The following is a 24,993-nucleotide window of genomic DNA, read 5'->3' as shown; positions in this document are numbered from 1 at the left end:
ATCCAGCCTTGCGTATGGCGAGGGTCTAGACCCCCTGGGGGCCGCGAATCATTCCGACCAGAAAACTGGGGACGGGAACCACTCCCCAGTGCTGGGGCCAACTATTTACATGGTCGATGGGGACGAGCGCGGGAAATAAATGAATTCTCTCGGTTACACGTCTGTCTATATGTATCTATCTACAACAGTCGGGTCTTTCGAGATTGGACTAGCGACAATGCACAGCAAAGAGGGGGATGGTCTCGGGTATAAAGCAGAAGATCACCGCTGAAAATCCGGGAGAAAAAGAGTGATACATGGAAAAACAGAACTATTCCACCCGGCTGGCTCGGTCGCAGTCAAATATAGCATCCAATGAGGGACAGGAACACTAGATACTGGCGCGACGGGGCGCCAGAGTCCGCTGAAGCTTCTTCTTCTCCTCGGTCTCTTCGGGAATCGGAAGTGACCCCTCTCGCTTCAGCTTCTCCAAGTAATTCTTGCCATACGCATATCCCAGCTGGTAGATCTCGTCAAACTTCGCAAAGTCCAGGGTCCCGTATGGATCAATGGGCGGCCGCATGTACAGACACCCAGGAGTGTTTTTGGCACGTTCGAGGTTCTCAATCGAGGACACATACGCCAGACGCGCCTGGATTTCAGACAACGTAGGCGGGTTAGGACACGAGCTGAACGGATTCCAGCGGTTCACCACGGCCCAAAACCCAGACAGGGAGTCGCCATACCCTTGCGGGGTGTTGTCGTCAATCGAGCCCACGTCCACCGCAAAGATCACATCCGCACCCAGCCCTTTCATATGGTCGACCGTAAGATTGTCAATGTAGCCGCCATCAAGGAGCATGCTACCTTCGTCGCAGATGGGCGGGATCAAGCCGGCTAGTGACATGGACGCACGTACGTAGCGCCACGTGTAGCCAGAAGAGTGATATTCGGCACGCGACCGGCTAATATTCGTGGTGTTGCAGTAAAACTCAAGCCAGAAATCTTCGATCTGACTATCTCCAAAGGTCTTGAAGATGCCACGGTTAAACTCGTGCCCGGTGGTATAGGAGACGGTAGGGTATGTCAGGTCCAGAGCGAAGCGCCAAATGCTTCCCATGCGGCCAGCAAACTTCTTTGCGCGGCCATACATGGGCACAACGTCAGCATCCCGTGCATACAGGGCTCCGATGAAAGAACCAATTGAAGTGCCGCCAATGATATCGATGGGAATGCCTGCTTCTTCTAGAGCCTTGATTACACCAACTTGGGCAATACCTCTGGCACCTCCACCACCAAGCACAAGCCCCACAGACCGGCCACAGAGCCGACGCGCCAAGCGATGGAAGTCACCCTTGAATGGTGTCTGTGCGGAGTATAGGGGCGACTGGCGGATACGGCGTGAGGTGTACTTCTGGATTTCAGCCTGAATGACCTGAACTCTCTGCTTTAAGACTGTCCCGAAGCGTTTGGTCTGGGGATGAGATGGCTCTGCCGTCAGTCGGAAGGCCATCTGCACATGATGATGGCCTCCATTGATCCAAACACGATTCTTCAGCCACTGGCGGGTCAGTCCCGGGGGGCAGTAGCGTTCCCCGTGCAGAAGAACTAATTCTTTCCGAGCGGTCGTCTTCATCCCAAGCAGAAACCTCTCGTATTCACCGATACTAGGCGTCGACTCCGCAAGGCCAACCAGCAAGATGCAGTCGGCCTGTGTAATACACGTTTGCGTCCACGGAGAGTTCACAGTCGTATCCGCGATGTAGAGGACCATACCGTACTTCTCCTCCAGATCCGCCAGGTACTGTGATAACTTCAGTTTACCCATTTTACTGAAGGCATGTCTGCCTAAATGGTTCAGAATAGCCGCTTGATTGAGAGACGTGGCACCGTTGGTCACCCCAATCTGGTGAAGTGCCTGTAGCAGCCTGTTGCCAAACTCAACGACGGGAACTCCTGCTGTTACAGGAAGGATGCCAACAGTACGAAGATTGAGAGTCGACTTGGCTGTCTTCACTGTGCCAGAAGCACCAGGTTCACTTCCTTTCTCGGCTACCGGAGTCTCAACAAGATCCCGCATCCGTTGTGCAATGAGTTTGGAGACCTGAATGGTGATTCCCGGATGTTCCTGGGCGAGACTGTTGAAGAGAGTCCGGGGAAATTTGGCGAGTTCAGTATCGCGGATGGCATGGAGAGTCGCCGGACGGGTCGATTCGGTCATCACTTCCAGTTCACCCACGCTTTCTCCCTGACCATACTCACCGACAACGGTCAGCTTGCCATTGGGGCCTTCATGTACAGACCGCAAACGCCCATTCAAAGCAAGATAGATTGCATCGCTCTCGTCGCCCTGGTGATAGATCACCTGGCCAGCACTTACTTGCACCCATTCCAGGGCGAAGTCGATATGGAGAAGTAACCGTGGGAGCAGACTGGTCAGCCGCTTTGCCAAAGTCAACAGGGCCAAAGGGTACCGCTCCGCTATCCTTTCCAAAGATGCCCTTGGAAGGAATCCTACGTACACGTCTGTCTTCGCAACGACATCGGTATACGAGCGGTAAGATGCGACAGCGCCCACATAGCCTTGGATCCCACCGGGCTTAATAAGGTAGAGTGACTTCCGCGACTGCTTCTTCCGCCTGGGATCGTTTGCTGCGGCTGCCGATCCCGACACACGAGAGGAACTCGTGTTGGTGCGTCTGAGCGTAGGGAACAGTTCCTCATGTGCCGGTCTAGAGGATCCCACAAGGTCTTCTTCCTTGTCGTCCACGGGAATACCAACATCCAAGAAACCATCAACAACGTAGTACAAGCCCGGATGGCGCTCGCCTTGCTCAACAAGAACCGAACCCTGAGGGAAGTAGACAATTTCAATGTCGTTTCGGAGCTCTTCCCTCAAGTTGACAATAGGCGAGGTGCCACCGGCACTGGTAACCGACATGGACATCATGGATTCACTCTCACCATCCGCTGAACCTTCGTAGGGATCAATAAACCCAAACGCGTTGTTGCTAAAGACGGCTTTCTGGCGGCGAGAATCATACGAGAGGAGCTTCGGAGAAACGTCGCCTGACGGGTGACTACTCTTACGCAAGAAGTCATTGGTGCTTCCGGTCAAGCCGATACCTTTCATAATGCACTCCAGAATCGATTCACGGAAGAGCGCATCTTCGTCCAAAGACTCTTTCCGGTGAAAAGGAGATGCGCGTCCTGGAATCATTGGAGACGGGGACCGTAAGGGAGAGTGTTCTTTCTCCGTAAGAGGACTCAGTAACCGGGGGGCAAGATGCTCGTATCTTGGACCAAAGCGCGAAAGCTGAATGGTAGATAGAAGATCTCCAGGACTCACACCAGAGTTTTCGCGATCACTCAGTGCACTATCCTGAGCAACCATGGAGACTGGCCGTTTAGAGGCGGCCATCTTTGCCTGAAGAGCGGCTTCCTTCCTTCGGAAGCTACTCGACCGGGGTCTTCGACCTCCATACGGGTTATGCAACGCGATCCCTTTGGTAACTTCCTCCTGCCCTAGGCGATCACGCTCTTTGATGAATTTGTCCTTGAGACGGTCCAGAGCTGACCCACGCAGCTCATTTGGCAAATCGTAGGTTGTGAATTTTGTCATCTGCTTCTCTATTCCCAGAACCTCATTATTTAGACCCAGGTAGGAGTGCGCTGTAGCAAAGGTGACTCTCTGTAGGCGCGTAAGGATAACCTGGACGATATGGGCAGTCGCTTTCGGGTATACTCGGGTCAAGCGTCGGAATGCGCTTGCGGGGATGATCGCGATTGTTGTATCTACCATCGCTCGTGCAACAATATCTGGATGCACTGACTTCCTACGCGTTTTGCCCGAGTACTTTCTGCTTCCAGAGCGAGCAGATTGGGCAGGTGGAACTTGGCTTTCGCCCAAATTTAACGGTGGCACAGCCGGTAGGTCTTCGGCCGTGCTGTTCCTGTGAGAGGCCGGGTCGAGACGATCCCCTTGATAAACATGGGGAGAGTCGTCCATTTCCCGAGGGCTCGCCGGAAATGAGTCGGGACCAATGGCAAGACCAGGACCTATACTAGAAGCGCTGGAAGCTGAGCTATCCGCATATCGTAATTGGACATCCTCGGTAAACAGCGACAAGATGGAAAACAGCGAGGACATCGAAGCTCCATTCTTCACTTCGGTAAGCAGCTGATATCCCTGCCTTCCATCCGGTCGATGATCGTCTTCGTCGGAAGATTCACCTGCCATGCGGTTCAGCTCTTCGTCTGTACACGACTTCCTGTCCCGCATGGACTTGACGAAGATTTGGACCAAGCCGTCAACAACCAAACAGAACCCTTTTTCTTCCTCCAGCAGGAGCGTTTCGCCGGCAATCAGCTTCCTTGTCTGCATGGTGCGGGTCAATTCGTGGAATACAGGCCGCTCGAGGTAGCCGAAGACTTTAATGGCGCTCAAAAACTCATCCAGATAGTTTGCCAAGCCCGGTTTCGTGTCGCTGTCCGGTACGTCGGGGAAGAGATCGAGCTGGGGTTCCTTGCGTTGGGGTTCTGGAGGCAGACGACTGTACATGTTCAGGAAACGATAGCGGATAAACCAACTGATGGTCGAGACCACGGCCAGCGCGATCAAGAGTCTATCGATAGAAACCGTCATTGTCAGCATATATTGACACTAGAGAATTCAACTGCGATTGCCAATGGCAATATAATACAGCAGGGGATTGAGAGTGCGTCACTCACAAGGTCGTAAAGTTCATGGTGAAGGTCAGGCTCATAGAAAAGAGCGTAAACAGCCATGTGGGCAACGTGATGGTCGTAAAGGTAACAATCCAGTATAAGACACTTGGAATGACCTGGAAAACGAAGGAAAAGATCCAGCCGATCCACCCCACCATGGTTGAAGGTGCTGGAGGGGTTATTGGCGGGGGAGGGAGATGCGAAGAGAAGCCGGACACGACGGAGAAGCTGGCGGTTAAGGCGGGGATTGAGGTTGCGAGGGATCGTGCGGCGGTCGACGAGGATGCAGGCAACACATGGAGAGGGTCCAGGCTTGAAGATTCAAGCGAGGGTAGTGCAGCGATAATTCCGTCACCGGTGGCCATGATTCCCTGGGCTTCCATGAGAGCTCGATGGAGACCAGACGCTAAGACACGCCTACTAGTTGGATTCCAAGAAATCAAGGCAGCACCGCACCCCAACTTGGAACAACTCTCGTCCTTCTTCTTCTTCTTCTTCTCTCTCTTTTTGCACTCGTTTCAGTCACATCCACGCCCACACTCAGGCGTCACGGCTGGATGCAACGGGATGGTGGGCAAACAGTAGGCAGGCTCGTAGCCAGCATCATCCACGCAGGGGAGAACGTGCACCCAGGGATGCTTGTGGCTGGTTGTCGAGACGCAGCAGCTCCAAAAGGCGGGCTTCTTTGGGTGCGGAGACCCGGGCAGAAAACAACCCGGGCGGTAACTACTTAACTGGATACTAGAGTGACGTACTTGCTTTTGGGCCCGCTCTTCCTGCAGGGTTTGGAAAGTTTAGATATAGATAAAATTATTATCATTTTATTTTATTTTTCCTTGAGGTGCATGCCATTAAGCAAAATCTCATTCACAATGATCGGCAAGCTTATACATAGTGGCAATGTTCCAACTTCTATCATTGTTCAACGGGGAATTAAGTATTGAACGTTCCTACAGATGTCAAATGCAGTCTTCTGCAGACTCAATCCCCAGTAAGATCGAAAGAAAAACTGAAGTATGAGTGCTTGATTCTTTATGGCCTTAGGTCTTGAATATCGCTATTATGGTAGAGCTTCGTCTGAAGAAATACTATATGAATTCCCTGGTAGCACGGTGCTGGCTAGTACTACTGCGAGAAATATATATCTGAAGCTAGAGCATAGCACTAACCGAATAGTATTGTTTACATCTAGTAGTTACAAAGGAAAAGTAATTGTGCTATCGCCATCGTCATATTGACCATCATGAAAAATCCCCTTATTTGATTATCTATTTAAGTAGTTCTCCTTTCCATCCCTTTATCACGATATAAATGCTGTCACCGAGGATGTCTTTGCGCTAGAGTCATTGCTATCGTCCCAGAGACCCGCTTGTTTATCTATATATAGTAGCTTCTTCACCATGACGGGGTACAGTTATCAGAACTCTTATGATATGCGGTGTGGTCTTTATGTTGGATACATACAATTACAAAATCGCCAATTGAGTGAAGGTTGAATCAACAAATTTTCTTCTTGGGGAACGGATTAATGAAATGAACAGAAACAATTCAACATGAAATTAGTGTAGATTGATGAACGGCTGCTCACCGCCCCCAGGAACGAGTCCACTTACTGTAAGTTATTGGGCGGGCCACCCGCTTTCTGCCCCGTGCTGGCCGCCCAAACTGCCAACCGAAGAAGCCCCCGTGTGGATGAGTTGTTGTAGTCGCCGCCGCCGCCGGATTTCATGCTCCCCTTCTTTCCTGCCTATCGCTTGCTTCTCCTTGTTCTCACCCTTTGCCGACTTCTCTTTTTCTGTCTTTCGTTCATCAGTTTTGCTGTGGCCTTGGCTCACAGGCCCGCCACGGTCATGTTTCAGGTAAGTCGCCGCCCGCTAGTTGTTCTCAAATCTCCCTCTCAACCTGTCCATTACTATTTACCCGTTTCGCATTCCCCGTGCCATCTTGTGCTCGTGCCAGTGCTGTGGCTGATCCCGCCTTGTTCCCAATTTAGCGCTTGCGCGACGCAATCGATTCGCGGATTGCAGAAGAACAAGCTCGTCAACGGTCTGCTCAAACTTCACTTTCGCGCTCCAACTCCGCTCGTCATCCCACGGGTCGCAACTTATCTCCGACAAGGCGAGCCTCTCGTCCTCGGCGAAACACTGGTACCCCTGTCCGTGGCCCTGATCCCAACGAGTTCGAACCGGAGTTCGCCATCGGAGATGATGAAGGTTCCAGCAGATCTGCCACTCCGCGTCTGGAGTCGGCAGGTGGCTCCGAAGCTGCCCCGGAGGAGAACGCCGGGGAGGGGAAGACGTCTTCTGAGGAGTCCGCAACCAAGAAGCCCGAGGCTCAGCCTGTAACTGAGACGAACCAGTCACCGTCTGAGCTCCCGCCAGAGATTCGGGTAAAACTGCGAAGGTTGGGCAAACTTGAATCCCGTTATCAAGGTAATGAGCGCTCTGCAACGATCGTCCGGCCATGTTGTTAACTTGTTGCTCTACTTCAGATCTCCTTAAAGCGTACCGCATGGCCCATTTGCGTGTCCTGTCGATCGAACCATTCGAAGCTGCCCTGCGAGAGAACACCCCCCTGACGTCGATCAGCGAACCGAAAGCCTTGACAGAGTACTTGAATCAGATCTCGTTGAAAGGTGACCTGGTGACCGAGGAATTGAAACGTGTAACAGCAGAGCGGGACGACTACAAGAAGAAATTGGAAGAGTCTCAGAAATCCACCAAAGCCGCTTGGGATGAAGTTACAAAACTCAAGGAGGATAGCAAATCCCAAGCCAAGAAAGACGAAGGGCCAGCTGCCGAGAGCTCCGCTACCGACGAATCTACACCCGATAGCGCTACGAAGTCCGGGAAGTCGACCACTTCTGGCGCCAAGGATACTGCGGAGACGTCTCCGAAGGAGTCTGGGGCACAGGGTGATAGTGAGGAGTTCTTCTCATATGACAGCGAAATCCCGCGACTGGAGTCAGAACTGAAGGAGAAACAGGAGGAAATTGAGACTCTGAAGTCCCAGACAGAGTCGCTCAAGCGCGATTTGTCAGTAGCCCGCGAGTCAACGGAAGGCATGGTCCATAACCTGGAGTCCGCTACCCGGGAGCTTGTTGAGTTGCGCGACACTAAGGACAAACAGGATGCGGAGTTGGAGAAACTCAAAACCTCTAATCAAGAGGAAGTTGAGGAGCTTAAAGCCAAGCTCGAAAAATCAGAAGAGGCTGTGGCGAAGACAAGCTCCGAAATCGAAAACTTGAAATCCGAGCTCAAGCAAAAGGCCGATGAGATCGAGCAACTCCAGGCTCAGACTGCTCAAGCCAAGAGCGCTGATCAGCAAGCAGAGATTGAATCAAAATTGGAACACTTGAATCGCGAAAAGGAGGCCAATGACCGGCGTCTTGGGGTCCTACAAGGTCTGGTTGACAGTCTGCGGTCCCAGCTCAAGGAGACGGAAGAAACATTTACCTGTCTCAAGACTGAAATGGGACAGAAGACAGAAGATATGGGCAAACTACAGAATGTTGTCAATTTCCTGGATGCTAATCTCAAAGATAACGAGAAATGGAAACAGACCAAAGACCAAATTGCGAATGGAAAGGAAGCAGCATTTGATGAACTTCGCGAGAGTCTGGCTCCTTCACCACAAACTGCAGCAGTGAAAGAGGACTCCGCCGGACCTACAGCACCAGCAGCGAACCCCGCAAGCGGTGCTGGGGGAGGCAAGAAGAAGAACAAAAAGAAGAAGAAGGGAGGCAAGGCGAACGAGGAGGCCAACAAAGTAGTTGAAGCTGCTCCTGCTGAGGAGAAGCAAGAATCGGCAGAGCAAGATGATCAAGCAGCCTTGAAGCTCACCGAGCTGGAGCAGAACATCGAATCGCTCAAAACGCAGCTGGCTGAGAAGGACGCTACCATTGACCGTCTCTGCTCCAGGATCAAGGGAGAGGAGGATTTGAAAGAGGAAATCGAAACCCTACGCGATGACTTACTCAATATCGGCCAAGACCATGTTGAAGCCAAGGATAAGGTGAAGGAGCTAACCGCCGGGAAGAACGCGCTGGAGGAGACGATATCCAAGCTGGAGAAGGAACTGACAGATTTGCGGACGAGTAATGAGTCTAGCAAGGTTGATACCGAGAAGGCACACAATGACCTGAAGGACGAATATGAGAGCCTCAAGATCAAGTCTACTACACTGGAGACTGAGCTTTCAGCTGCCCAGCAGCTGGCTGCCACGCGGTTCAAGGATATGACAGAACTGCGGGAGACTCTGCAGAAACTGCAACCGGAAGTGAAGAAGCTACGGGCCGAGTCCGCGGAGCTGAAGTCGACAAAGGAATCCTTGAACAGCAAGACAGCCGACTTGCGAAACCTGGAGGGGCAGCATGACGAATTGCGCGCAGAGCTGAAGTCGCTGAAGTCTACCATATCAGAAAGGGACGCAGAAGTCAAGTCTCTCAATCAGAAGATCAGACAAGAGACGGACAGCCGTCTGAAGAGCGAGGAGAAATTGACGGTCGCCCAATCTGATTTGCGATACTCAGAGAGCAAAAAGCAGGAAGCTGTGGAGGCAAAGGAGAAGCTGGCATCGGACCTGTCCAAGGCTCAAGATGAGCTCAAGGCAGCTCGGGCCCGGCTCCGCGAAGCTGAGAGCCAAGCTGCTCAGTTGAACAAGGATCTTGGCGGCCTGCGAGAGGAGATCCAGCTGAAGACTGCACAGCATGCCAGCGCACAAAGCTTGATGAATAGCATGCGCGACCAGGCTGGGGAGTTGGGCATGCAGATGAAGGAAGCCCGGGAGCGTTGTGAAAGCTTGGAAGAAGAATTAGCGGATGCTCATCGCCTGCTGAGCGAACGGACTCGGGAGGGCGAGACCATGCGACGTCTTCTCAATGATATTGACGGCCGCGCAGAGGCTAAAGTACGGGATTTCAAAGAGCGCATGGAGGCTGCCATCGAAGAACGCGACAGGGCTGAGGATGAAGCAAGTGCTCAGAGTCGCCGCCGGGCGCGTGAGTTGGAAGACTTGAAGGGCAAGCTGCGCGAAGCGGAGCGAGCCTTGCGTACTGTGGAGGAGGATAAGGAAGAGCTGGAGCATACTCAGAAGGACTGGAAACGCAGACGGGATCAACTCGAGGCCGAGTCGGAGAAGACCACCCAAGAACTCAGTGATCTACGACAGGCTATGGCACGGTTGCGGGATGCATTGGACGAAAGTGAAAAACAAGTCCGTGATCTGGAGAAGGAGAAGGCCGAGTTACGCCGGTCCGTGGAGGAGACCAACGCGCGCCTAGAAAAGGTCCGCAAGTCCAACAAGATGCTACCGGATGAGAGTCGTTTCGGTCCCAATCCGCAGTCATCCAGATCATCCATCGATTCCGGATCACGCAAAGCGCTGGCCTCTCCAGTCTCCAAAGACCGCAGTCCGTCAACCCGGAGAAGCGAGACGCCAACCGGGCCTAATACATCATCCATCGATTACATCTACCTGAAGAATGTTCTACTCCAGTTTCTGGAGCAGAAGGACAAGAACTACCAGAAGCAGCTGGTGCCTGTCCTGGGGATGCTGCTACATTTCGACCGGTGAGTATCCAAGTGTTCATTCTTTCCTTCCCTTCTGGAGACTTGTATATGCTGACTTGAACAGGACCGATGAGCAAAAGTGGATGGCGGCCATCACCTCACGCTAGACTTCCAAGCCTTTGCCGGAAACCATGGTTCTTGGAGGCAAGGACATAGTTGTAATTATACCTGGTACATAGCATTCTTGATTCACATCTTATTATACCTTGTCGATACTCATCCTGTCTCTCCAAAATAGTCCTAGTTGACATTATTATTCTTGTGGTTCTGCGACCTTCCAGAGGACTCGATGTCAACCGAAGGGCGCAGGGCAGTCAAAGCCCCTTTCGAGAGTAGGAGACATTTGCGGGTCCCGACCGCACGGTGGGGAACGACAGGCGGGTCCTCCGACGTCTTCATATATATTCATCCCCGGCTTCTTGCTTTCGTCTTTTTTCAACATTTTGCTTCTTTCTGTAGCTATTGCACATACCGGCACAATGTCTGACCAGCCTAATATTCGCCTTGCGACTCCTGAGGGCAAGTACTTCCTTCTGATGTCGTCAAAGCATAACCTGCGTTGGCCCATTGGCAGTGCCTCCGATCTTGACTAACCATGTCTTGGCTCCCATTGCAGATGTCCCGATCATCCACCAGTTCATCTGCGAGCTGGCAGATTATGAAAAAGCCCTGCACGAAGTAGAGGCCACTCACGAGTCCCTCCTTGAAACCTTGTCCTTCCCCGACAGCCCGCCCAAGCGTGGCTCCGTGTACACCGCGCTTATTACCCCTCCTGCGACGGCGGAGAACCCCACACCCAAGCCTGTCGGCATGGCACTCTTCTTCTACAACTACTCTACGTGGCGCGCAGCTCCGGGTATTTACCTTGAGGATCTTTATGTTCAGCCTAGTGCTCGGGGTAATGGTTACGGCTTCAAGTTGCTCAAGTACCTTGCCGCCAAGGTCCTGGAGATCAAGGGCAGACGTCTTGAGTGGAGTGTTTTGAAGTGGAATGAGCCCAGCATCAAGTTCTACGAGCAGGTTGGGGCTAAAGCCATGGATGAGTGGACCAAGATGATGATGGAGGGACCGGCGTTGAACAAGTTGGCGGAGGGATTGTGAACGATTTAAGAGCCCGATCAAAAGATGCGGGAGGATGTGGAGGGATTATTTAAGCATGTCCCATCCCGATCGCAATAAACTGTACAGATTACGATTCTAGAATAATGTTGTGGCTGTGGCTTTCAAGCATCACATGAAATGATTGACCTCTTGGACTACTTTATATGGAGCCACTGGCAGATCAGCAACAGGGATGAGTCTCACCGCCCGGAAATACTCAGCAGCAGAAGGCGGTGAAGGAAAAACAACATATCCAGTCTGGATGAGGACTCTCCGGTGCATAAGCTAGCATCATCACCCCTCAAAGGAACTTGATGAACGATCAAGGCACACTGGAGCAGAGAGAATTGCTGATTGATGAAAGCATAGTGACGATGGGGGCGACGATCGGCACCAGCCACGATGAGGGCTAACCCTAAGCGCCAGATCGGATCGGTGGTGACGTCGTCATCGCGGCGTAGATCCCCTGGGAAAAAACGGTAGCTCCTCCCTAATCACTAGATTACTATTAATTACTGCGAGTAGATCCCGCTCCCCTGGGATACTCTCGATGCTTTGTCGACAGTGCTCCCTATTCGTACTCATGATTCCCTGATTGCACTCGACATCCCTCTTTCTTTCCTCTTCAATGGCTTCCACTCTCCCTCGGGACCCTGTGCATAGCAATCACTATGTGGACTACGTGATTCGCTACAACTTTGGTGGTGAGACTGGTAAGATGGCGGTGTACCCCAGGCCCAGCAATTCCGGTGTCGCTCCGACCTAACCACCACTATCTATACTTAGACACCGCCCATGCGACCGAGCAACTCGATCGACTGCTGCGGAAACTCTTCGAGGTTGGACTGCAGACCGAAGTGAGGCAAGGGGACGAATCGTCGCTGTTGATATTCGTCCGAGCGTCACGGAAGAAGAGCCTGAAGCGTGCCATCTATCAATCACGGTGAGCGCTTGCTCTTTGCACGGTCGGGTTTGGTCGTCTCTTACTGATCCGTCTATTTCATTTCACTAGCATCCGCGATTGGCTCTATGGCGTCCGCAACACCGAACCCGAATCGGAATCCTCGGCGGAGGCCCAGTCGGAATCGGAGCGTTTGCGCGTTATCTACCATATGATCACTGTCCCTAAAGAAGCAGGTGGCGCTGGTATTACTCCGAAACATGGCGAATGGAAATGTGTCGATGCGATCTTCCCGCTGCATGATGAGGCCATGAACAAACAGTGCATGAAGGACTGGAGCCAGAAGACGTTTTTGTCAGCTGATGATTTGGATCAGATACGCAATACGTTCGGAGAGAATGTAAGGACAAGACCGGCCTTGCATGCGTACTTGATCTGCAGCTAATGGGTGTTTCTACGTACAGGTCGGGTTTTACTTCGCATTCCTACAGTCATACTTTAGGTTCCTTATGTTCCCTGCCGTATTCGGTTTCTCTTGCTGGCTGCTCCTCGGATCCTTCTCCATCATATATGCGGTCGTGAATAGCTTGTGGTGTATCATTTTCATCGAGTACTGGAAGCGCCAGGAGGAGGATCTGAGCTGTCGTTGGCAAACAAAGGGGGTCTCGGTTGTGCGACCCAAGAGACGCGAGTTCAAGCCCGAGAGGGAAGTTCAGGATGAAAGCACTGGTGAGGTCAGGGGGGTTTTCCCCGCGACCAGGCGGATGTATAGACAACTGCTGATTGTCCCGTTCGCCTTGCTTTCCGCCGTTGCATTGGGTGTCATTATCGCCACGTGCTTTGCTATTGAGATCTTCATCTCAGAGGTATACAATGGTCCACTGAAGACCTACTTGGTGAGTCTGAATCGCCGGGATCTCAGAAGGTCCGCTAACAGATCAGGTCTTCATCCCCACCATTCTGCTCTCGGCTCTCATCCCAACGATGAGCTCGGTCCTGGTGTCTATCGCGACGAAGCTCAATGACTACGAGAACTACGAGACGCAGCCTGCATACGATGTGGCTCTGACGCAGAAGGTGTTCATTATCAACTTTATCACCTCGTATCTGCCAATCATTCTCACAGCCTTTGTCTATGTACCTTTCGCGAGCCGGATCGTGCCGTACCTTGATGTCTTCCATCTGACTGTTCGGCCCTTCGTGTCGAAGGAAGACGCAAGCTCACGGAGGACAGAATTTAGCATTGACCCGGACCGTCTGCGCAAGCAGGTGATCTACTTCACCGTCACAGCCCAAGCTGTCAACTTTGCCATGGAGACCATTGTGCCTATGCTGAAGCAGCGCCTTTCCCGCGAATACAAGCAATACAACCGCAGAAAGCAAGGAAAGATCGAGACCGAGGATGGTACCGAGGCCAAGAAAGAGGCATTGTTCGACGACCACCCCGATGAGACCAAGTTCCTGACCCGGGTACGCAACGAAGCCGACTTGGAGGACTACGACGTGACTGAAGACCTGCGAGAGATGTGCATCCAGTTCGGATATCTGGCCTTGTTCTCTCCTGTCTGGCCCCTCGTCCCCGTCTCCTTCCTGGTCAACAACTGGGTGGAACTTCGGTCCGATTTCTTTAAGATCTGCATGGAGTGCAAGAGACCCTGGCCGCAGCGCGCCGATACCATTGGGCCCTGGCTGGAAAGCCTCGGCTTCCTGTCATGGGTCGGCAGCATCACCAGCTCCGCACTTCTTTACATGTTCAGCAACGGCCATGAAGGCCCGAACGGCGAGCCGACCGGTATCCGCGGATGGGCACTGCTGCTGACGATCTTCTTCTCCGAGCACATCTACCTCATGGTGCGGTATGCCATCCGCGCAGCCATGGCCAAGTTGGAGCCCCCGAATGCCAAGAAGGAGCGGACGGAGCGGTACCTTATGCGCAAGCGGTACTTGGAGTCGACGATCGCGGCGCGCAGCAGTGATGACGAAGGGGATGAGCATGGGCCGGATCAATCCATGGAAGTGCCTGATATTACGCGGAAGTCATTGGAAGAGGATGCTCGTGAGTGGTCAACTCACGACATTGACCCGGCGGAACGGTTCTGGATGCGACAGAAGGGTTGGAAGGAGTCGGCGCATGTTGGGGCCACTATTATCAAGACGTTGGCGACTGAGCCCACGGTGAAGAAGGAGCAATGAAGGGAGATGGAATGACGAGAGAGGAGAGGAGATTATGTCATAATGGACTGGGGTCATGAACGTAGTATATACATGGGTTATGAGTGGGAGCTGGAACTTCTCTATTGTCTATATGTGTCATGAAGGTTGATCGATGTACTTAATCATTATTCTAGTTGCTGGTATGTTGCACGTAGTTCGAGGTGTACTTACTAGTAACAGACTGTCTAAATGTCAGTTCCAAGTACATACATGCATACATACATGCATACATACATAAATAACTACACTGTATCCAATTAATTGAACACCGAAGAAACTGCCATCCTATCCAACCAAGGCAACTAGGCAATACGGAGTAAGTAAGTAGATAAATCAATGGCAAAACCCAACCCCGACCGCCCCTCCCACCGCCCAAAGCGGCAGAAGCTAGTCGACCTCAATGATAAAACCTCGGATTTTGTCGGATTTTAGAGTATACAGATCCCCAAACACTCATCTGAAATCTGTACAAAATTTGACCGCCTTTTGGTAGTATGGGCAGAAAATGGTCGCTGGGACTCGAGCCTGGACTTGGCCATGGCTCACCCAATGACATTACGTCCTACGGTCCAGCCAATTCTCGGCTGAGTCAGAAGACCTTTCTTTCCCCACTGGCCACTGCAGTTCAGGCATCCATCGGCATTCTTACCCCGATGAATCCGACATTCCTAGTGACACCGCCCGGATGCCGGCGGAGGGATGTAGTAAGTGGTTGAAGATCATTTTACGTCCCGGGTGTTGTACGTGTGTGTAGATCCGGTTGGGGGGGGATTTGTTGAGGGGTTTTGCTTGATTTGTAGGGGAGTTGTTATTTCTCAGAATGTATCTATCTAGGTCTCGTCGGAGAGTGTGTTTACTACTGTGCAGTGGGAGATTCCGTGAAATGCCGGCAAACTACTATTTGGGTGACTAAGTTAGTGTTGTTGTGGAAAGCGATGAGTCAGCACATGCGGGATCAGTCATCAACCGTGGGTCAGGTAGAACACAGTAGAAACGCAGAAACAAAGAAGTTCGGATTGTTGAGGGGAAAGGAGGGGATATTTGTGTAATGTTCAGAGTTAAGTTAGGAGGAAGTAATGAGCGAATGAAGTGATGTTAAGATGTTGAGAGAAGCCAGTAAACAAAGACGTGAGTCTCCTTGAAATGCAGGGTTGGACACCTGAGGAAGCAAGGCAGGTAACTTACTACTACGGTGGTAGTACCAGTGAAGTTCACCGGGGGAAGGGCCCTTTTCCCTCGGCGCCAGCCACTTGCCCTCCTCCATTTTTCCCACACGTCACTTATTTTCTGACTGATCCTTTAACTAATCTTCCCTTTCCCTCTCTCGGCCCCCTCTCCCCCCTCTCGTGGTCAGCTCTTCCCAGCACTTCCCGTCACAACTCGCTGCTTACGAGATCACTGCCTCTCATAATTACTACTAATCTGCCCACATCCACTTTCCCACCCCCCCCCGGTTATCACCAATAATAGTCAGCAGTCAAACTGCAATCCAGCTTAGTTAGTCAGTTAAGGCACCTCCCGCGTGAGCAGCCTTTACCTAAACAACTTCCCCTGCCTAGCGAAAACGAGCTATTTCCGAACTGGCTCACTCTCTTTCGTTCTCTGCTTACCTCATCGTCCTTCCCCGTTTATCCTACATCGTTCCTCTACATCCTCGCCTCCCCCCTCGAAACCTCCAAAGAAAACGTGTGAATATACTGGCCGAGCTCGTCGTCCGCCCTTCTCCTCTTCGTGAATTGATCCTGTCGTGTCTTTTTTCCGGCGCGTCTCCGTTGTCTTTTGATCTATTGCCTCGATGCAGCCCACACTAGCCCCAGCGCCGCATCCAAGTATGCAAACGTCTGCTCAGGTAAGCAGCCTATGCTTGTCGCGGTTTGTCATCAGATCGCGTCTGTCCCATCTTGGTCTTTCCCCCGTTTCCCCAGATTCGCGCAGCTCATGTTCCGAGCCGGGAGCTTGAGCTTTCTGGTCGTGTTCGCGACTGCCGTCGCCCTGTCTGTCGGACGAGCGATGCCGGATCACGCCCATGTTTTCGCGACACGGGGGCCTTGAAATGCTCACCGGTCGCGTCAACCGGATATACATGAATCATGGAGTATATAGATGCTAACTGTAGGGTTTCTTGATAGGACCATGCGGATCAGGGTAAGTGAAACCAGCTTTGCATCGCGAAGGAATAGGGGAGAGAAAAAAAAGAGACAAGCAGGAGGAAAATCGCCCCAGCAGTCATCGCGTCATCGCGTTTGCGGGCTGCTTACTGCCTCACTCCACTTCCCTGGCCTCGTATGTGTTTATATTAAATGCTGACTCGCGTGTCTGATCTCCAGTGCTGCATGATCAGCTCCTGGCTGCTCACCAACATCTGTCGCACCCACAGCAGGCACGTCCGCAAGGTCCGACCGCGCAGCCTCCGCATATGCAACCCAACACCACCAGCCCTCGAGACCAGAACAACATCGACCCTGCCATCTCCGGCGCTGCCATGCTCAGTGGTCCTCCTCAGACTCCTCCCCAGCCAGAGCCTACGGGCCAGGAATCCCCCAAGACATATGGCAAGCGACCGCTGTCGACTTCCAAGCGCGCTGCCCAGAACCGGGCCGCACAGGTATAGTGCACCCCAATGCCTGGGATTAAGGGTTGGACTGACCAAAAGCAGAGAGCTTTCCGTCAGCGCAAGGAGAGCTATATTCGCAAGCTGGAGGAGCAAGTGAAGGAGTTTGATAACACAAACGAGACTATGAAGCAGCTGCAAGCCGAGAACTACCAGCTCCGTGAATATATCATCAACCTGCAATCGCGCTTGTTGGACTCTCAGGGTGAGGTTCCCGAGCTGCCTGGCAACATTGATCTGAACCAGCCACGCAATGATATCTCCGTTCCTCCGCCGGGGGCTCCGGCGGCCACCGGTCCCGCGCCCGGTCCTGGCGGTGCACCGCAGCAAATGCAGGTCCCCAACCCCGGTGCTGCCTCGAACGAAGACATGAACTCGCTGAATCGCATCGCGGTTGCTGGCCTGGGAATGCGCAAGCACCCCAATGAGGAGGCGAACTTCCTGGGGAACAATTTCCAGGCTCGTCGCCCGCGCAATGACGACGGACAGCCCGATGGGTCTGACGCCACGAAAACGGAGCCTGGTCACGGGTTGCCCGTTGTATCATGAGTGATCCGGATATGTTCGAACTCGATATTACCCTTGATTGTTGTCGCCTTTCCTGTATTCTGTTGACTGCGAACTCCCGAGATATATCATCAGCTCATTTCTTTTCTGTTTCGATATTCCTACCGTTGTCGTATCTTCTGGTGTATGGCGTGATGTAACTAGGTATCCATTCTGGCCTCGGAAGGAGCGGTGTTTTGTGCTTTTCATATTTGATGTTCATCCACAGCGTCAGCCACAGGAGTCTCCTGGGACAGAAGAAGTGCACCCATCGTTGTTAATGCAGTTGGGTGCTTCCATCCCGTTTGCCGATTGCCCGATGCATTGGCAGTGGGCACAGGAGGCTTCCGGTAATTCCCCGTTTCAACACTTGCATACGATGTTTGTTAGAGAGGGCCCCTTCCTACCAGAGGGTTCAGGAAAACAGACTGCTCGACTTGCTCATAGTAATCCATCTGTGTCTGCTCTGAAGATGCTGCCCTCCTTATCCTCGTTATGTGACAGTTCAAGACAGAACCGAATACCAATCTATTCCGAAATTGGGGGATGCAATAAGTACTACTTTTATAGTTCTGTAGACTGTCCATTCACGATTCGACTTTCAATTCTAGCAGCCCGATCCAACAACAATCCAACCAGTATCCAACCAAGCTTCGGCTTCCCAAATCAAACCACGAACCAATCCACAGTGGGAGCGTTATCTCCAAACCCAACCCCAAAATAAATACCACTGTGATTAGCGAATGAATCTATTAATAAGTGCTAGTAGCTGCATAAGGCCAACCCCGCCAGGCCAGCCAAACCAACCAAGTTTGTCCAGTTTGTTTACCCCACTCCTCCTTTTGGTCGACTGTCTCTCTAGTCTCTCTCCCCTCCACTCTGGCGCCTCCTCGAACCAAATGGTTAGTTCATTGAGATGAGTTAGTTGTTTTGATATTCTCAGCGTCTCTTTCTCTTTTCTCTCTTTCTCTTTTTACCCTTCTGCTGGGGCTCTCTTCATCAGCATCTGTTACTATCGTTGTTTCTGCCCAGATCTGTTTTTTTCCCCAGTGATACCCCGATGACTGCAAGATGACAGCTGCTGCGACTGTACTTCCCGCCGGCGAAGATGCGCCCGCATACCGCCCGCGCAGCTACCAGGTGGAGATGTTTGAGGCGAGCTTGAAGGAGAATATCATTGTCACGGTATGCAAGGTTTACTATCTTTGAAAGGTTCAGGCTAATAATATATTGCAGATGGGAACTGGCAGTGGGAAAACTCACATGTATGTTTGTTTCTCCACAGTGGAACTTTATTTGAAGTTGACGGTTTCACTGCAGCGCTCTACTGCGAATCATGAAGGAGCTGGAGAGTAATCCGCACAAGGTGAGAAAATAATAATTATAATAATAGTCATAAAAAAAGAAGGACGTGAAGTTATTCTTGGCTCATAAGTCATTGACTTATCATGCATCACTCCAGTTAATCTGGTTCTTAACACCCACTGTCGCCCTATGTCTGCAACAATTCAAATTCATCTCCGACAACATCCCTGCCGTCAGGGCCCGGACCCTCACCAGTCTAGACAAGGTCGAGCTTTGGACTGAGCAGCCTATCTGGGATGCGATCCTGAAGGAGATGCAGGTGGTGGTGTCCACGCATGCGGTTCTTGCCAGTGCGATGAGCCATGGGTTCGTCAAGATCACCCAGCTGGGTCTGTTGATTTTCGATGAAGGTATAGTAACGCTATGCTTTAAATCCGGAGGTTATATGATGTAGGGGGCTGTGTGTGTGGGTATACATGTGTTTGTGAGATGAGAATTGCTTATGCCGTGTGTTTTTATTGGCAGCCCATCATTGCATGCGACGCCACCCTGCAAATAAGATCATGGAGGACTTTTATCACCCTACGCTGGAAAGGCATGGCGCGGAAGCTGTGCCCAAGATTCTCGGCCTCACGGCTAGTCCCGTGGTGAGGTCAAATAAACAGGAGCTACTGTGAGTGTAGTGTTGGCGTGCAGGGCAGGGCAGGGCAGGGTAGGGCTGACAAGATCAGGAAGATTGAGTCAAATCTTGATGCCGTGTGCAAGACACCACGGACTCATCGGTCAGAGCTTATGACGCATACCCATCGGCCATATTTGCAGCAGATATTGTTTACCCCGGTACTGCTCGACGATCTGCAGGCTGGAAGCAGGACTTTGAAAGCTCTTGTGAACGCATGGACATCTATGAGGCTCGAGGATGATCCGTACATTAAGAAACTGAGAAAGAGCCCTCTTGACGGAAGGGCGTTGCAAAAGGTCCTCGAGTCCGGGAAGACTTACTGCAACGATCAGCTGAAAAGATTTGCAACAAGAAGTTTGCACATATTTGAAGAGCTTGGGGAGTGGGCTGCCGACTACTTCATATACGCTTCTGTCGAGCAGCTCAAAACGAGAGCCGATAATTCAGTGGATAGCATGGGCTGGACCGACGAGGAGAAGGCATATCTATTAGATATCGTCTCCAAGCTACCGACCCCAAATCTCGATCTCACTCCTTCCGACCCGGATAGAATACCTATTTCACCGAAATTCCGATCCCTGCTGGAATTCTTGGATACAAAGGGAGAGCCCAACTTCTCCGGTCTAGTATTTGCTAAACAGAGGGCTACAGTGAGTGTAATGGAAAAGCTACTGTCTATTCATCCTGTGACCAAGCATCGCTTTCGATGCGCTTCCTTCGTCGGCTGGTCAGGCGGAGGTAGCAAAGACGTTCTGGGTGAGCTCCTTGACGCCCGTATGCAGCGCGATACACTGAGCGAGTTCCGGACCGGCCAGAAGAACTTGATTATTGCGACGGATGTGCTGGAGGAGGGCATTGACATTAGCGCCTGCAGCGTGGTAGTCTGCTATGATAAGCCACCGAACCTGAAATCGTTCGTCCAGAGACGAGGTCGTGCGCGGCATAGGCAATCCACCTATGCCATCATGTTCTCTACAGATGATGAATCTTCTGCACTGAGCAAGTGGGAGGACCTGGAACAGGCCATGATCAAAGCGTATGAGGATGACGAAAGGCGACTGCGCGAGGCTTGGGCCCTGGAGGCTATAAACGAAGAAGTGGTGGAAAGGCTTGAGGTGCCATCTACTGGGTATGGCTCCGCACAGCACTCTCAAATTGTGTTCTGATGCTGATTTTTTCCAGTGCTGTCTTGACGGCAGACACCGCCGTTGCACACCTCAACCATTTCTGCGCAGTCCTGCCACGCCAACCGTATGCGAGCAACGAGCCTGAATTTTCATATGAGAAGGATGATGCAGATCTATTGAGAGGTACTGTCACATTGCCGTCCTGCGTCCATCCCGAAGTCCGCCGTATTCAGGGCCAGCGATGGTGGCAGACCGAGCGAGCAGCTCGGAAAGAAGCAGCCTTTCAAGCCTACAAACGGCTCTACGAGTTTGGTCTTCTGAGCGATCATCTACTTCCGTTCAAAAGGAATTTAGAGCTAAAAGAGACCGATCATGTTAACCTGCCGGCCCTTGTGGAAGTATCGGAACAGTACGATCCATGGGTCGATTGGGCTTGTTCCTGGTCATCCCCTGATGTCCATCAAACGCAAATTGCTATAAAGCACAATGGGGACTCTCACATGTGTATCAGGTTGACCAGCCCAACGAGTCTACCACCGATTGAACCGATGACCTTATTCTGGGACAGCGAGACAACCTATACGTTGGCGTTCGACAAACCGAAGCGAATGAAAGGGATCGCCGCTGACAGCATTGAAAATATGAGACTAGCAACCGCGCTATACCTCCAGGCTGCAAGCTCTAGACAACTGAGACCCGAACAAGACTTTGTTACTCTGTTTGGGCCCGACCTTTCCGACCTTGAGTTGGCAGAATGGCTTAAGAAGCACGCTGGAGACGAGCCTGCTCTAGAGGTCTACTCTCGCAAGGACTTTCCTACGATAATGGGAATTGTGCGGGACCGCTTACGCTACAATGAGCCTATGGTGTTCAAACGGTGGGTTGTGTCCGGACAAGATGACACACCCATAGTCGAGCTCGAATGCGACGCCTTCCCAAAGCGACGAAATCTTTTGCACCGGCAAACATTAGCTGCTAAGCAACTTGATACTGAAATCCCTGATATCTCCTCAAAGATCCGTCTTATTCTTGCGGAAAACTGCACCATAGACAAACTTCCCTATGCCGAAACCATCTTCGGCCGCTTCATATCAGTTATACTGGATAGACTAGAAGCCACATTGGTTGCGACTAGACTATGCGAGACCATTCTCCGCGATCTTGAATTCTCTAGCATTCGTCATGTTATCACGGCCATCACCGCGCCCAGCGCGCAATCACTCACCAACTACCAGCGATATGAGTTCCTCGGCGACTCAGTCCTCAAATTCACCGTCTCATGCCAACTCTTCTTCCAGCACCCCAACTGGCACGAAGGCTACCTCTCCGAAGGACGAGACGAGATCGTCCAAAACTCCCGTCTCGCCCGAGCGGCCCTCGACGCCGGCCTCGACGCCTTCATCATGAACAAGACGTTCACTCCCCGCAAATGGACCGCCCCCCTCATCTCCGAAAAGATCAGCCTCACCCCAAAACAACGAACAATATCCACCAAAGTCCTCGCCGACGTAGTCGAAGCCCTAATCGGAGCCTCCTACATCGACGGCGGCTTCGCCGCCGCCCACGCCTGCATCCACCGCTTCCTCCCCGAAGTGAACCTCGAGCACATCGACCGCACCACCACCACAGCCCCCTCAACTCCAGAAGGCACCACCAACCACACCCTAAACGACGACCACCTAATGACGCACATCGGCTACACCTTCACCCACAAATCCCTCCTCGTCGAATCCCTCACCCACCCATCCTGCCAATTCGACACCACCACCCAATCCTACCAACGACTCGAATTCCTCGGCGACGCCGTCCTCGACATGGCCATCATGTCGACCCTCCTCTCCCACCCGCACGAAATCCCCCAAGGCCAAATGACCAAGATAAAGCACGCCGTCGTGAACGCCAACCTCCTCGCCTTCTTCTGCATGGAATTCGCCCTCGTCGAGAAACGCTCCACCGTACAAATCAACCCATCAGGAACCGCCTCCCTCAACCCCTCATCCATCGACCACAAACTCGAACTCTGGCGCTTCATGCGCTATCAAGGTGCCCATCTCCAAACAGCCCGAGACGCAGCCCTAGCCCGCCACGCCTCGCTCCGCAAGAATATCATCCACGGCCTGCAACACTCCCCGTCCTACCCCTGGAAATACCTCTCCCAGCTCAACGCGGATAAATTCTTCTCCGATATCATTGAGAGTATCCTGGGCGCTATATTCATCGATTCACATGGGAATCTGGCCGAGTGTGAGAAGTTCCTGGAACGGTTGGGGCTGTTGTGGTATTTGAGGCGGATTCTGAAGGATGGGGTGGATGTCATGCATCCGAGGAATATTGCGCAGCAGATGGCGAAGGGGGAGATTAGGTTCGAGGTGGTGAGGGTGGTGAATGGGGATGGTACTGCTGGTACTGCTGGTGGGGAGGATGATGGGGCGACGTATCGGTGTGCGGTGACGATGGCGGGCGTGGAGGGCGTGGCTGTTCTTGTGGAGAGGTGTTTGACTAGTGAGGAGGCGGAGATTACGGCGGCGGAGAGGGCAGTGGAGATTCTTGTGGGGAGGGGGTGTAGTTTGTGATTAGTATTGGGTTATTTGGAGTTAGGTTTAGGGGTTATGTTTGTAGTTTGAGCGATCTACATCTTGGATATGAGAATGACATACACTACTGGTTGACTCTACTTTGAATATAGTCTGGATGATATGACCTGGTATTGATAATAATGCCACATGAATAAACTAACTACATTACAGAACAGCCTTAGTGGCATATCATCAACCCTTCCTTCTTCCACCCTTAGCCCGAGATCGGGTAACCCTCTTACTGGGTTGTGGTTCAGGCTCTTCCCCTACCTCATCCTCACTCTCCGCCGACTGCTCTGCCTGTTCCTCCGACGTCTCAGCTCCCTCGCTGTGCGACTCGAGCTGATCATCCTCGCTACCAGTAGCAGCCACCATGACGCCGTCATCCGTTACATCTCCTCCCACGGACGAGCGGGTCTCTGCGCCATCAACACTGCCACTTGAGATATTGGACGACTGCTGCTGTTCCTTGCGGATGCCCGCCAGGACCTTCTTCGCCTCGCTTTCCTCACCGTTCCATGCGCCACAGTTTCCGCATCTCCAGCGGCCTAGTTCTTCGAGTGTCTTAATACCCGGGGGCGCCTGACCGTTGACAATTCGACAGGTGGAGCAGATCAACGCGAGCCGGTTCTTGGGCTGGGTTTCATCTTCACCCAACAATACGTCCAGCAGGCGGTCGTACCAGTGGGACTGTTCCACATATTGTGGGGGCGTACTGGAGAATGCATTCGGAGCGAATCCGGGCTCTTCGAGGCCTACATTCATGCTTGGCGACCTCTGCTGCTGTGGTGGTTGTTGGCCTGGGAAATTTTGCGGAGACTGCTGGTGGTGCTGGAATGCGACTGGCGGGGTGGCAGGCGGTTGAGGAGAAGGAGGGAATTGCTGCGGTGCTGGTCGTCGGATATTCGCTGTCGGAGGCGGGGGAATACCCGTGCGCTGGACTTGCTGCTGCTGCTGAGATGGTTGCCTGCGCTTCGCTCCCTCGGACTTGTTGCGCTTGGCGTCGCCAGACTTGACCGAGTTTGAGCGCGCGGGTTTGGGCGATTCCCCGCCGTATTTCTCGAGGAGCTGTTGGGTGGAGTTCCAGCGCGTGGCGGTCTTCAGGTCCTCGATGGTTTTCTCGCGCTGTTTGTTGAGATCGTCGAGGTAGGCCTGGGTTTTGGAGATGCGGTAGTCATAGTAGCGGGTGGAGATGGTACGGATGAGGTAGATCCTGTTTGAGAATGGTGGTTAGGAGCTGTGATGCAGGTGTGACGCTCCGCAATAGGGGTGGGGTGGGGGGTTGCAGGTCGCAGTGAGGGAGTAGATCAGGGGAAATTGTGAACGTACAGGATTGGGCCACCGATGATCGCGCCGTATTCTGCGATTCCCCAATTCTGCCACCCGAGGACTAGAGCAATGATAATCGAATAGAGGAGGTAGGCGAAGGTGGTGTAGAGAGTCCAGAGGGCTTTGAAGCGGCGGGCATGTTGGCGGTGGAGGTCGAGACGAGTGGTGGCTCGAGTGATCTTGGTGGAGAGTGCGACGAGGGCTTTTTCGAAAGATGCTGGAGAGTTGTCCTCGGCCTGGCATGGGGGAATGGTGAGTTGGTGGACTGGAGACTGGCGGTGGATGTGGACTTGAACTTACCCTGAAGGGCCACAGGGACACCAT

The 24,993-nt window shown here is 52.4% G+C and overlaps 7 protein-coding genes across 7 annotated transcripts; 5 read left to right on the top strand and 2 right to left on the bottom strand.

Annotated features, from left to right (window-relative positions):
- Positions 1-370: 370 nt before the first annotated feature.
- On the bottom strand, positions 371-5,090 carry nte1 (lysophospholipase; the record flags this gene model as incomplete). The annotated part of the gene is made up of 2 exons (XM_035495975.1): positions 371-4,604; positions 4,711-5,090. The coding sequence occupies 2 exons, from the start codon at positions 5,088-5,090 to the stop codon at positions 371-373; spliced, it is 4,614 nt and encodes a 1,537-aa protein (XP_035351868.1).
- A 1,467-nt stretch (positions 5,091-6,557) lies between these two features.
- On the top strand, positions 6,558-10,384 carry AtWU_00859 (putative vesicle-mediated transport protein (Imh1); the record flags this gene model as incomplete). The annotated part of the gene is made up of 4 exons (XM_035495974.1): positions 6,558-6,566; positions 6,701-7,139; positions 7,199-10,277; positions 10,342-10,384. 4 exons carry the CDS (start codon positions 6,558-6,560, stop codon positions 10,382-10,384), a joined length of 3,570 nt encoding a protein of 1,189 aa, XP_035351867.1.
- Positions 10,385-10,756: 372 nt separating this feature from the next.
- Positions 10,757-11,378, top strand: AtWU_00858 (GNAT family N-acetyltransferase; the record flags this gene model as incomplete). Its single annotated transcript, XM_035495973.1, has 2 exons — positions 10,757-10,835; positions 10,894-11,378. 2 exons carry the CDS (start codon positions 10,757-10,759, stop codon positions 11,376-11,378), a joined length of 564 nt encoding a protein of 187 aa, XP_035351866.1.
- Positions 11,379-12,006: 628 nt separating this feature from the next.
- AtWU_00857 (anoctamin family protein) lies at positions 12,007-14,472 on the top strand (the record flags this gene model as incomplete). Its single annotated transcript, XM_035495972.1, has 5 exons — positions 12,007-12,091; positions 12,165-12,321; positions 12,391-12,679; positions 12,744-13,175; positions 13,222-14,472. 5 exons carry the CDS (start codon positions 12,007-12,009, stop codon positions 14,470-14,472), a joined length of 2,214 nt encoding a protein of 737 aa, XP_035351865.1.
- Positions 14,473-16,324: 1,852 nt separating this feature from the next.
- Positions 16,325-17,653, top strand: AtWU_00856 (transcription factor kapC; the record flags this gene model as incomplete). The annotated part of the gene is made up of 4 exons (XM_035495971.1): positions 16,325-16,342; positions 16,623-16,638; positions 16,821-17,098; positions 17,150-17,653. 4 exons carry the CDS (start codon positions 16,325-16,327, stop codon positions 17,651-17,653), a joined length of 816 nt encoding a protein of 271 aa, XP_035351864.1.
- A 1,068-nt stretch (positions 17,654-18,721) lies between these two features.
- On the top strand, positions 18,722-23,337 carry AtWU_00855 (putative RNA helicase/RNAse III; the record flags this gene model as incomplete). The annotated part of the gene is made up of 7 exons (XM_035495970.1): positions 18,722-18,835; positions 18,887-18,915; positions 18,971-19,016; positions 19,113-19,365; positions 19,481-19,628; positions 19,687-20,766; positions 20,820-23,337. 7 exons carry the CDS (start codon positions 18,722-18,724, stop codon positions 23,335-23,337), a joined length of 4,188 nt encoding a protein of 1,395 aa, XP_035351863.1.
- Positions 23,338-23,532: 195 nt separating this feature from the next.
- On the bottom strand, positions 23,533-24,993 carry AtWU_00854 (uncharacterized protein; the record flags this gene model as incomplete). Its single annotated transcript, XM_035495969.1, has 3 exons — positions 23,533-24,553; positions 24,670-24,905; positions 24,970-24,993. The coding sequence occupies 3 exons, from the start codon at positions 24,991-24,993 to the stop codon at positions 23,533-23,535; spliced, it is 1,281 nt and encodes a 426-aa protein (XP_035351862.1).

Source organism: Aspergillus tubingensis (genome assembly GCF_013340325.1).
Source record: "Aspergillus tubingensis WU-2223L DNA, scaffold_2, whole genome shotgun sequence".
Taxonomy (NCBI): domain Eukaryota; kingdom Fungi; phylum Ascomycota; class Eurotiomycetes; order Eurotiales; family Aspergillaceae; genus Aspergillus; species Aspergillus tubingensis.
The sequence above is the reverse complement of the archived record's forward strand: the minus strand, read 5'-3'. Positions and strand labels throughout refer to the sequence as shown.